Source organism: Geospiza fortis, unplaced genomic scaffold (assembly GCF_000277835.1).
Source record: "Geospiza fortis unplaced genomic scaffold, GeoFor_1.0 scaffold112, whole genome shotgun sequence".
In the NCBI taxonomy this organism is placed as follows: Eukaryota; Metazoa; Chordata; class Aves; order Passeriformes; family Thraupidae; genus Geospiza; species Geospiza fortis.
The window spans coordinates 23,932,372-23,943,195 of record NW_005054298.1 but is presented as its reverse complement, the minus strand read 5'-3'; the positions used below and the strand labels follow the sequence as shown (position 1 = coordinate 23,943,195).

The following is a 10,824-nucleotide window of genomic DNA, read 5'->3' as shown; positions in this document are numbered from 1 at the left end:
GTTCCAGAAGCATGGGCTGAATTTTGGTTCAGGAATGGAGATAGCGCTCAGAAATTCAGCAGTAAGATAAATCATAGTAGGACTAATTGACTGCTCTCAGGCACAGGTCTTAAGTGCAGCTGAGCCCAGCCAAACTATTCAGCTTTAAATAATGACAGAGTTTTGCAGAATAGTTGTTTTGATCATTGCAGAGACTTTTGTCTGACTGTGGCTACCCGTGATGTGCTGCAGCTTTGTCTAATACAGCAAACTAAACACAGTGAAATAATACTGTGAAATAACTTCTGACTGCTTTTCTTTCTGTTGTACAAACTCTGTTTCCTGTCTGTTTTCCCATTCATTTCTTTTTCCCCCCTCTGTTTTGGTTTATATTGCACTTTTCTTCCCCCTCACCTTCCCTTCCACCCACAGGAAGAATTTCTATGTGAAAAAATCATGTTGTACTTGCAAGTTCCAGAAGCTTTTGCAAGAGAAGAAAACTGAGAAAATCCTATAATTCTGTCTTTAAAAAAGGACACACAAATATTTCCATTTATAGCTCTTACAGTGTTTTTTGTTCATGGGAAGCTTTCTTTCATCTATTACCCGTTTCTCAGCTCACTAGTGGAAGAACACCATAATGTGTATTATACCTGTAACATGTTCTATATATTTCTTTCTCTTCTTTGCTACGTTCTTTGCTGTATTAAGGAAATCCAACATGTTAAATGGGCCTGAAAGTCATCATTTCTTAATACAAAAACATACATGAAAGAGATGAATAAACCCATGAACTTTTAGTTGCTGGAGAAATGGCTGTCATTTTGTTAACTATAATTTGAGGCAGGGTGGTGGGTGAAATTTTACAGAAGATGGCTTCCTGGCATTTTTAAGTGATTTTTTTTTTCCTACATAGATGTCTAATGCTCCTCTGATTTTAGATAGATATATTGCATAAAGCTTACTTCACATAGGAACAGAGCAGTAAAGTACAGAACCTAACCAGAAAAGAGCAGCACAATCATACTTCAATAAAACTTTGCATCTGGTCTCCCAGAAATGTATCAGTGATACTGTGCTCAGTGCTGTCTGTTAAGAAATTAATGTAAAGAAAACATAAAAGTTATTGAAGATTTCAAGTTCTGTTTTGATTTGAACATTTATTGAAATGCCTGTGACCAAATTTCTTCAGGAGTTTTGTGCTAGCAACTGACAGATAAAAGGTGACAGATATGTCAAACTAAGGCAATGTTTTTGGTTTATGCTCAAAAACATGAAAGACTTGCAGTTTACTATTTACAGTGCAATAAAACATTTCTCCTTTGACCATTTCATTTCTTTTCTTCCCCAGAAAGCCACTCTGCAACATGACATTTGAAGATTTTGAGAACTACTCTTATTTCTACGATCTGGCTGAGGAAGATGAGTCACCCCAATCCTCCCTCAGCATTGCCCATATTATTTCCCTTTTCTTTTACAGTGTGGCATTTCTGCTGGGAGTGCCAGGTAATGCCATTGTAATCTGGTTTATGGGCTTTAAATGGGATAAATCTGTTTCCACACTCTGGTTCCTGAATCTGGCCATTGCAGATTTCATTTTTGTTCTCTTCCTGCCCCTCTATATTACATACGTGGCAATGGGCTTCCACTGGCCCTTTGGGAAGTGGCTCTGCAAAATGAACTCATTCATTGCACTACTTAATATGTTTGCCAGTGTTTTCTTCCTGACATTCATCAGCCTCGACCGCTACATCCGCCTTGTCCACCCCGTCTTTTCCTACAAGTACAGGACTGTAAAGAACACCCTCCTTCTCAGTGGGGTCATTTGGATGTCAGCTGCAATTATTGGTGGCCCTGCCTTGTACTTTAGAGACACAGCTACAGTTCTCAACAATGTCACCATTTGCTACAACAACTTCCATGTGCATGACAGAGAACTTATTTTGCTGACACATCACATCCTCATTTGGGTGAGGCTTGCATTTGGTTACCTCTTTCCTTTAGTGACCATGGTTATTTGCTACTCGCTGCTGATTGTCAAAGTGAAGAGGAGAACTGTACTGACTTCTAGCAGGCTTTTCTGGACCATCACTGCTGTAGTTGTAGCTTTTTTTGTCTGCTGGACACCATATCATATATTCAGCATTGTGGAGCTGTCTGCTCACCACGATGAAAACCTGCATGACTTACTGCAGGACGGCATTCCCCTCTCCACCGGCCTTGGCTTCATCAACAGTTGCCTCAACCCAATCCTCTACGTTCTGATTAGCAAGAAGTTCCAAGCGCAGGTGAAGAGCACGGTGTCTGAGGTGCTGAAGCTGGCCCTGTGGGAGGTGAGCCGCTCGGGCACAGTCAGCGAGCAGCTCTGGAGCTCGGACAACACGCCCGTGCGCTGCTGTGAGACTGCCCAGTGACTGCTCGTGCCAGCAGCTCTCCCCAGAGGAGCTGACAGGAGATTTGGAGGTGTTCTTGACTTCACATCTGCCAGTCAGATGTGCATCTTTGCATAGACAGTTTTCTGTAAACAGCTGGCTTCATTGCATTTGCTGCTTTAGTGGAAAGGTTTTTGAGGGACACGTGATTTAGATGTGTGCCCTTGCAATGCACATACAGCCTGAATTGAAAGTTATCAGCATAGGTGGAATTACTCTAACTGGGATTTTGCTGAGGAATGTTGTGATCCTGTCCATTTGCTGTGGTTCCATACCTCATTGATATCAAAAGAACACATAATAAAAATATTCCTCCTTGCCATTGCTGATACAACTCTTAGTTGAGGCATTCTCACCCAAGAGGCTGTGGCTGTACATCACTGGGTCATGAGTCTCCTGATTGCCTACTACTGCCCCAAGGAGGAATCCCCTGGCTACATCCCACCTAAATGAAGCTATCAGTGGCTCCACTCTGCAGCTGGAGAAGAATCCCAAGATGGAGAACACTGAATTGCTGCCTTCTATTGTCAAAAAAGAAAAATATGGAAATAAAACCTGTCTTCTCCCACTGCTCTTTATCTTATACTCAAAACTAAGACAGGAGACCCTGTGTTTCGGGGTCACTTACTGTATTTTAGCACTAGCTGAGTACAAAATACTGAGCAGATGTTTCATGTAGGTATTAGGCTCATTCAAAATGTGCAAAGAATTAGTGAAAATATTTCTTACAGCTTCCGTGCCACACTTCTTTTTCTATGTTTAAAATTTTAGCCCCAGAGAAGTTTACAACTATTGATTGCTCTTTATTCCTCTTTCAAGCAAGGGTAAAGAAATAATATAACATTTTGTTTGCCTTAATGTCAAGCTTAAAAAATGGGTGGAGCGAAGTCATTAGTATTCTGTTACAAGTCTGTAGCCAAATTCGGGCTTTTTTTCCAAATTAGAGGAAAGACAGTTCATCCAGGAAATGGAGTCCACTCCCATAAGAAAGATGTAGTCCCAGTTATGCTGTATTCTGTTACAACTTGTTGCTTGCTACAGAATCACACAGGCACCAATGCAAATATATATGCTATGTGGAGTGAACCAATTTCTGATGCTATACCACTTAATTAAAAAGTTGAATGTGGGACAAAACTCTACTGCAAGTAAAAGCATAGAGCTTTGGGTAAATTTGAACTGTTTTTTCCTAGTTATTGGGCTAGGCATCTAGAATAAAACTACCTTTCAGATAATTTACCTACTTTACATGGCCTGCCAACACAGTAGCATTTATGCTATAATTGAAGCCTTATATGTAAATAGATTTGCTTTTGTATAAAATATATATATATATGCATAAGCACATCCAATATTGGTAGCTGCACAAATAGAAACAGCCTGGCTGTGGTCTGTAACTATTTCTTTGGGCTCTGGTTTCAGAGTCTGAGAGTCAGGCAGGATCAGTGGAATTTCAGTGTATTTCCCTTTGGGCTGAAAAGCTGGTAAGCAGCATTCTTCCTTTGAGTCATTTGCTGCCTGGTACATAGTTGCTCATCATAATATTTTGGCACTGTGCTCCTGTATGTGCCTAAATCAAACATTTTGCAGTTTTTCTTCACATGTTCCCTGACATCTTTCTAAGAATGATGTACTCTCCTGGCTGTAGTCCAAGTGAAGTAATAAAATTTCCTTGTTTCCAAAGAGCATGTTCATTTGCTTTTCTTAGCAGCAATGTGTGGTGACTGGCTTTTCTTATAACAGATCCTTCCGAAAGATTTTGGAAGGTGAAATCAAGTCCTGGCCCTTTCTACTGTGGGATTTAAGGTTCATGTCAGGTTTCTTCAGCTGTGTGCACACACATGTTCCTAGGCACAGCACAGAGACTGATTTTCAAATGGGGGAGCATATATGTCCCATCTTGCATAGAGGATCAGAAAGTATGGCCAGAAGCAGACAGGAGGAAGACAGAGGATAGAACTGAAAAAAGGCAAAATCAGCCTTGATCTATGGCATTAGGTGGATTAACAATTGTGCAGTGCAACTGCTACTGTTCACACCAAGATCAGTTACAGAATTATCTCAATCATTTCTTCAAGAGTAATGCAAGATATCTAAACAAAACAGATAATGCTCTGTTTCCAAAGAGTCTCCAAAACAATACCAACAATTCTGTGCTGCTTGGACTGAGGAATGCTAATTCGACTCACCCCAATGGAAAAAAAGAGCCAGAAAAAGGAAAGGAACCTGTGTCATCATGCAAAGAGATACTACAGAAATAGCTATTGACACATTTCATAATGGACAGGTTCTAGTTCCTTTTATCTTCTTCCTGGACACTTTGTGTTTCTGAAGGTTTTTACGTAGATTAGTTTTGTTCAAACTGTTTTCCCAGTATCCCCGTATAGATCATACTGAAGGAATGGAATTTTCTACTGACCCCTCTGTTATGGGGCATGCTTGCCTTATTTATTCCAGGGTGCTGATTTTTCACAGGCACAATGACACAGTAATATACCAGCTCATACCCAAACACCACCCAAAAACACCTAGCACAAATATACGTAGATTGAGCAGAATACTCTTGCCCACACACCTACCTATATTTTCACTGGGAACACTGTGCTCTCTAGGGTTTTTTTGTTTCTTTTGTTTCTGTGCAACTTTCTTTTTAATATCAGGATTTAAAAAACCCAACACACACAAGAAATCTCAAGAACCAAAGAGTTTGTGGGTGCATGTTTAGCATAAATGTAATACACACAAATCCAGTCTGGCAGGTCACATGAATGACTCAGTGCTGCATTTTAACACAGTTACCATCTATAAATCAAACCACTTTTATCCACTTAGGGCTTTAATTTGAAAGCCAAGAGTATCAAGGTAAGCGGCACATTGAATGGGAGATAGAAAAAGTGATGGCCAAGAAAATAAAATCTATATTTTTGAGGCAGAATTTTTAATAACTTGCTTGTCTGATATGGTGCTTGCCAATTTCTTGCTTTTAACAGCACCATGACAGAATTGGTAAAACTAAGCTACATGATTTAGCAGAAGCAACAGCTAGAGAACTGCCACAGAAAGGGTACTGTTTAGGAATTAGGTTTATGGAAAGTGGCAAGTGAGCCTGTAACAATACTCACTTTCAGATCTTTAACCAGGCTTTAAGCCTCTAGCAGGCAGATTTTTTTCTGAGACAAATTATAAACAAAGCTCTTCCATAATCTGAAGTTGGCAGACCTTTAAACAAGGAGAAAGAGGACCTGCTGTGCCAGATAACCACACAGATGCTCTGTGAAAAAAACAACAAGAGGAGTTACTTAAGATGCAGCTGTCAGACTGACACTGGGCATCTTCATCTCAGAGTGACCAATGTGGCACATAAAAGGATTCCATTTCATGGTCACAATAAATCCTGTCAGTCCAATGCAAGGCATAGAATTATGAATTTGTTTAGAAGCTTCACAGCTTTGACAGCTTCTACATTTGTATCATTCCTATAGACAGTTTTTGGGATTTATTCCCGCTGGTTCTTCAATCGCTAAAAGAAATGTCAAAATCAATCTAGAAACCAATCTGGAGCTGAGTGAACAGCTCAAACTCCTGTTAATTTCACTACTTTTTATATCCTTTAATGTGTTTGAATTTTCGGCTGCTTTTTTCTTGTTTAAGTCACGAGCACAAGTTTCTGGCGTAGGTCAGAGGCTGCAGCGGCTGCAGCCCGCGCACAGCTCCCGGTTCCGCACCCAGGGCACCGCTGGGCTCGCAGCGCCCCCCGGAGGCACCGCCCGCGCCCCGCACGGCAGCGGCTCCTCGGCCGCATTATTTGCTATGCTAATTTAGACACAAAACTAGATGTAATTTCATTGCAAATGTTTCCAAGCCTTAAAGGAAAAAAAATTTTAAAAGTTCCAAGTCATAGAACAGGTGAGAAGGCACCAGAGTAGTCTCAGGACTTATCTCTAGAGCACTGCAAGTCACTTTGAACTTAGTTTTGTCTCCCTCTCTCACTGAAGTTTTAGCTGTCAACAAAGGCTGTGGTATACTTGGTTAGTCACCACCCTTACTAAAAAGGAATTTATACTGTTTAACCACTAAAACATGCACTTTGACTGAGGCCTGCTCCTTTCCCTTAAAACCATCCCTCCCTCCAGAGGAATCCCAGACATTTCCAAAGAAGCAATTTCCTCTGCAGATGGAGGAAGAGCATTTCAGTATTTTAAAGCCATGGTCACGTTAACTCTGAAGTGATGCTCCACTCGTGCTCCTGGGTACTACAGAGAGGTGTCAGAGCAACCTTGAAATTCAGTTTTGGCTTTTACTTTACCCAAGAAGAAAACCTTACATTTGTGAGCTAGATTACTCCAGGATTCCAAAACAAGCACAGACACTGCAGATTTTTTGCAACAACATTTATTCTAGGTATATCAAGAATTAAATCTTATTGAAAGCAGCTACATCCATTGATTGTACATAATCTTCAAAAGCTGTTATTCTCTCTTCCAGCATATCTGTTCCAACTTTATCATCTTCAACAACACACTGGATCTGAAGCTTTTTGATACCATAGCCAACAGGTACTAGCTTGGCTGCAAAACAAAAAAAAGCATTTAGTACTCCTTTATTGGTGGAATCTCTGAAAGCAATTTGCAGGAATATATAAAAAGAGCCTTTGGTCCACATTATGGACCATCTAATTAACAACCAAGCATTCATTACAACTGATTGAAGAAGTTTCTATGGACCTCCACCCCTTCCCCAAACCAGTGATGTGGATGGGTAAAGGTGTTTGTTTGCTGCATCAGAATTGTACAGGGAGATGCAGGACAGCAGAGCTGAAGTCCCATAGCTTTTAAAACCTGTATTTGAATCTTAACCAGCCACTGCACTAATACACCTTTTCTGACCATGTAAAGACACTGAAGTACGGCAGTTCCCCCATCACAGCTGCCTACATTTCATGGAGCAGCAGTGACCACAAGTCCCACTACTCATACTCGATCCCAAGGGCCTGCACTCTCCCTCTCCCTGCTCTGAAATCTCCCCATACTTACAAGACCCCCAGACCAAGCCATCTGCTTGAATGCTTCGGACACACTCCTCTAGTTTGGCCATGTCTGTCTCATCATCCCAAGGTTTCACATCAAGCAGGATTGAAGACTTGGCAACAACAGCTGGTTCTGGGGGAAGAAAGTCACCATGAAAAGATAGGCATCTTCCAAAAACTCATGAATATACTTGCAAACTGGTTTTACTAGAGCAACTTACCCAATTTCATGAACAAAAACCTGCTCACATTGCTGTGACAGGCCTCTGGTACCCACATACATTTCTCAAGTACTGCAGCTGTGTACATGCCAAGGTTCAATATATAGATACATTATGTATACACAGATTTAAGTAGATGACAGTGTTTGTTACAGAGGAAGTCCTTCTCAGAACATCTGAGAAGGAGCCTAATGCTGTGTAACAGCTTATTTTCCACAGAGGGAATACTGCAACTGCTACAGAACTGAACAGTTCCAGACCAGTAGCTGTGGAGTAACTTATGTACTGCAGCAGTTTCTCTAAACTTTTATCTCCGTTTCTGTAGAAAGTCCAGTCTCTGGAAAGAACAAGGAGGAGTGTACGAACCAGAACAAAAAGCATGTTAACATTCCTATTTGCTACGGGAAGGCTGAGCTCATTGGCAATTCAAGTGAAGCTAATTACTCCTGTCTCATTCCAGTCAAGCTGATCTATTATTACAGTTAATTAGCCTTTCTAGCCATCCTGTCCAAATGCATGAAAATCAACTCAAGCATAAAGATTAGAAAGCTCTTGGCACACATACTTTTGGATTTCTTTGATTCATACTGGGCCAGACGTTCTTCTCTCAGCTTCTTTGCTTCTTCACTTTCCTGAACGAGAAATTTGCAGTTACAGAAAAGCACCAAACGTCCACATCTCCAAAGCACTACTAAACTGACTGGCATCTACTCAGATAAAAACAAATCATCACACCTGTCAGCCGAAAGATGGTGATTTTTTGTTTTACTCATCATGTAACCAGTCAAAGTTGGACAGTTCACCCTACTCCAGCCCACTGTTTTCTAACTTTTGAGTTTTTACCTTCCAAGCTTTCCAATTCTGCAAAGATAGCTACACTTGAGAATTGTAAGGTCAGAAATATAAGTAATTTCAACTAGGTCAAGGTGAAGATCTGCCTATGTGGTTATTTTTGAAAAGCAATAAACAATAATAATAATACAAAAAGGTCACAAGTACCTCCTCATCATCAGATCCAAAAAGGTCAATGTCATCATCATCTTTGCTATCTGTGGCCGCACCTGTGGTATCCTCAACATCAGCAGGACCGTATTTGCCCAAAGCCTTCTTTACTCCTGGCAAGCTGAAAGAAAATGCAGGCACTTAGGAACCTCCTCAAACGTCAATACAATCACTGCCAGTTTATCAATGCATCTACAAATGCATTTATAATGAAAAACTTGTGCTAATAAGAGCAAAAATCTAATTCTGCTACTTGAAATCAGAACTTCGTGAAAGACAGCTCCCAACGCTCCTGACATGCCAGCTGAGTAATCTGTCAATACGGGATCTGCTGAAGCTCATCAAAGCTGGCATGATCCTGCCCAGCTAAGTACCTGCATAGGAAAAGCTTTCTTATTGGAATCCTTTGTCTGCACAATATTCTGCCTAGGAAGAATTACCAACTTGTTCATGAGTCCCTAGAACTACTTTCACTTGTTTAAAACCTCGTAAGTTAATGAAAACACATTACTACAAGGTAACTGCTATGTTCCTATGTTTTAATGAACACTTTACTCTAAACCCTTACTCTCAACAAGACAAATGAGCGGAACCCCCTGAATTTACCTTCTCTTGCAGCTCATATAGACCTGTTATCTTACAATAAGCTCATAATTGTATTGCTAATGTGAACAGCTGTTACTGAAGCCATTAAACTAACTTTGGATTTCAGGAACCATAAATAATTTCCAGATACTTTGTGAAACCACTTCAGAATTTCAGTCCCCTTTAGCATTACAAAAGCTTCAGAAATGTACTGGAGACTGAGCCCTGCATGTTTGGAAGTGTTTCCCTCGAGGACTGAAGTTCAGAGGAAGCAGTGTAGCAGTACTGACTGCTCCCTATGCTGTACCTTTTCAGAGAGGCCTGCAGTCTCCACGGATGTCAATACAACACCTTTCATGAACACGTAAAACCACTAAAAGAGAAAAGAGATACTATTTCCTTTCATATCTCCTTTTGTTTCCATGTCCTTCGGTGCTGCAAATCATTAGTTTTGTCCTCCGTACTGACTGAAGCTGTTTGTGCTCCAACGACACAAAATGCCACGTGGTGCCACTGAAAACCAGTTTTGTTTAAACTACAAGAAACAAATGCAATAATTTCTAGGCTAGTTCGGGGAGACAGTGCAGCTTCGGAGTTTTACCATACCTTGCCTTTTGCTTTTCATAGGACTTAATGTGATTGTACCACCGGAGAGCATGGAACAATTCTGCAGGCGGCGGGCCAGCGATCGCTTCGAAGACTGCTATGTCAGCCTGGGAAGGGACGTACCTGCAGGGAATGAGCCAAATTACCTCCCTTGCTCAAGGAACACGTGGAGCAGCGGCGGCCGCCGAGCAGCGCCGCCCGTGCAGCTGCCGAGGTGACTGGGGGCCCTCCCGCATCCCCACCGCTCGGCTCCGCCAGGCCCGACTCACGTTCCCCGCACCCCGCCACCCGCTTCGCCGCCTCTCACCCCTCGATGTAGCTCTTGTCGGCCAGGAAGGCATTGAGGACGCGGAGGCCCGCGGCGGGCTTCAGGTCCCCGAAGCCCATGGCGGCGGCGCGCGGCCCACACGCTACGCCCGCCCCGACCGCCACCGCCGCGGGAAAGGGCTTCGGCGCGCCCGCGCCGGCCTTATATAGTGCGGGTATCCCTCCGCGTACTGTACGCAGCTGTATTCCTCCGCGAGAGCGAGCTGCGAGGTAGTTCCTCACAGATCGACTGCTGCAGCGCAGGGTGGGTAGCAGACGGGACACCAGAGATGTGGGAAAGCGTCGAAGTAATAAAAGTGAGGCTGACTATAAACCCTAGGAAGGTGTGCGGCGTCACACGGGATTTGTCACATTGTACTGTCGCCACACCCCGCCCTGCTGGCCACCGGAAGTTTCCGGAGTTCAGCGAAGAAAGAGGCGGAAAGGGACGGAAACTGCCGAGGGAGGGCAGTGCGTGTGACGGTGGCCGAAAAGGCTCTGGGCTAGGGGCGGAAATTACGGCAGTCATCGTTCACCAATAGTTTGCCGGAAATACCCGAAGCGGTTCGCTCCGGAGGTTGCCGAACGCAGACTGCCCTTTACGGAGATTGCCGAAGAAGGCTCCGGAGATAGCCGAAGGAGGCTGAGGTCAGCGGCGGAAGGGCCC

The 10,824-nt window shown here is 42.7% G+C and overlaps 2 protein-coding genes and 2 non-coding genes across 6 annotated transcripts in view; 1 reads left to right on the top strand and 3 right to left on the bottom strand.

Moving 5' to 3' along the window:
- GPR1 (G protein-coupled receptor 1) overlaps positions 1 to 4,096 on the top strand; it is a 16,793-nt gene extending 12,697 nt beyond the window's left edge. For all 3 annotated transcript variants that reach the window (XM_031056122.1, XM_031056130.1, XM_005415919.3), the window contains one exon: positions 1,331 to 4,096. In XM_031056122.1, coding sequence (XP_030911982.1) covers positions 1,347 to 2,393 — 1,047 coding nt within the window. In that variant the 5' untranslated portion in view covers positions 1,331 to 1,346 and the 3' untranslated portion in view covers positions 2,394 to 4,096. The remainder of the gene's footprint in view (positions 1 to 1,330) is intronic.
- A 2,691-nt stretch (positions 4,097 to 6,787) lies between these two features.
- On the bottom strand, positions 6,788 to 10,512 carry EEF1B2 (eukaryotic translation elongation factor 1 beta 2). Its single transcript, XM_005415916.2, has 6 exons — positions 10,159 to 10,512; positions 9,852 to 9,974; positions 8,658 to 8,781; positions 8,224 to 8,290; positions 7,445 to 7,570; positions 6,788 to 6,979 (listed from the first exon to the last, which is right to left on the bottom strand). Exons 1-6 carry the CDS (start codon positions 10,236 to 10,238, stop codon positions 6,825 to 6,827), a joined length of 675 nt encoding a protein of 224 aa, XP_005415973.1. The 5' UTR covers positions 10,239 to 10,512; the 3' UTR covers positions 6,788 to 6,824.
- LOC115948174 lies at positions 7,799 to 7,932 on the bottom strand. The gene has a single exon (XR_004082022.1). It is a non-coding gene; the product is annotated as a small nucleolar RNA SNORA41 (small nucleolar RNA).
- LOC115948169 lies at positions 8,363 to 8,442 on the bottom strand. Its single transcript, XR_004082019.1, has one exon. It is a non-coding gene; the product is annotated as a small nucleolar RNA SNORD51 (small nucleolar RNA).
- Positions 10,513 to 10,824: the final 312 nt, after the last annotated feature.

Excerpts from the sequence above, each read along its gene's own strand:
- EEF1B2 (XM_005415916.2), bottom strand. The coding sequence starts at position 10,238 with ATGGGCTTCGGGGACCTGAAGCCCGCCGCGGGCCTCCGCGTCCTCAAT. Across the intron at positions 8,291-8,657 it reads TTGGATCTGATGATGAGGAG|GAAAGTGAAGAAGCAAAGAA; the intron begins GTACTTGTGACC and ends TTTCTCGTTCAG. Across the intron at positions 6,980-7,444 it reads TGGCTTGGTCTGGGGGTCTT|CCAAGCTAGTACCTGTTGGC; the intron begins GTAAGTATGGGG and ends TTTGTTTTGCAG.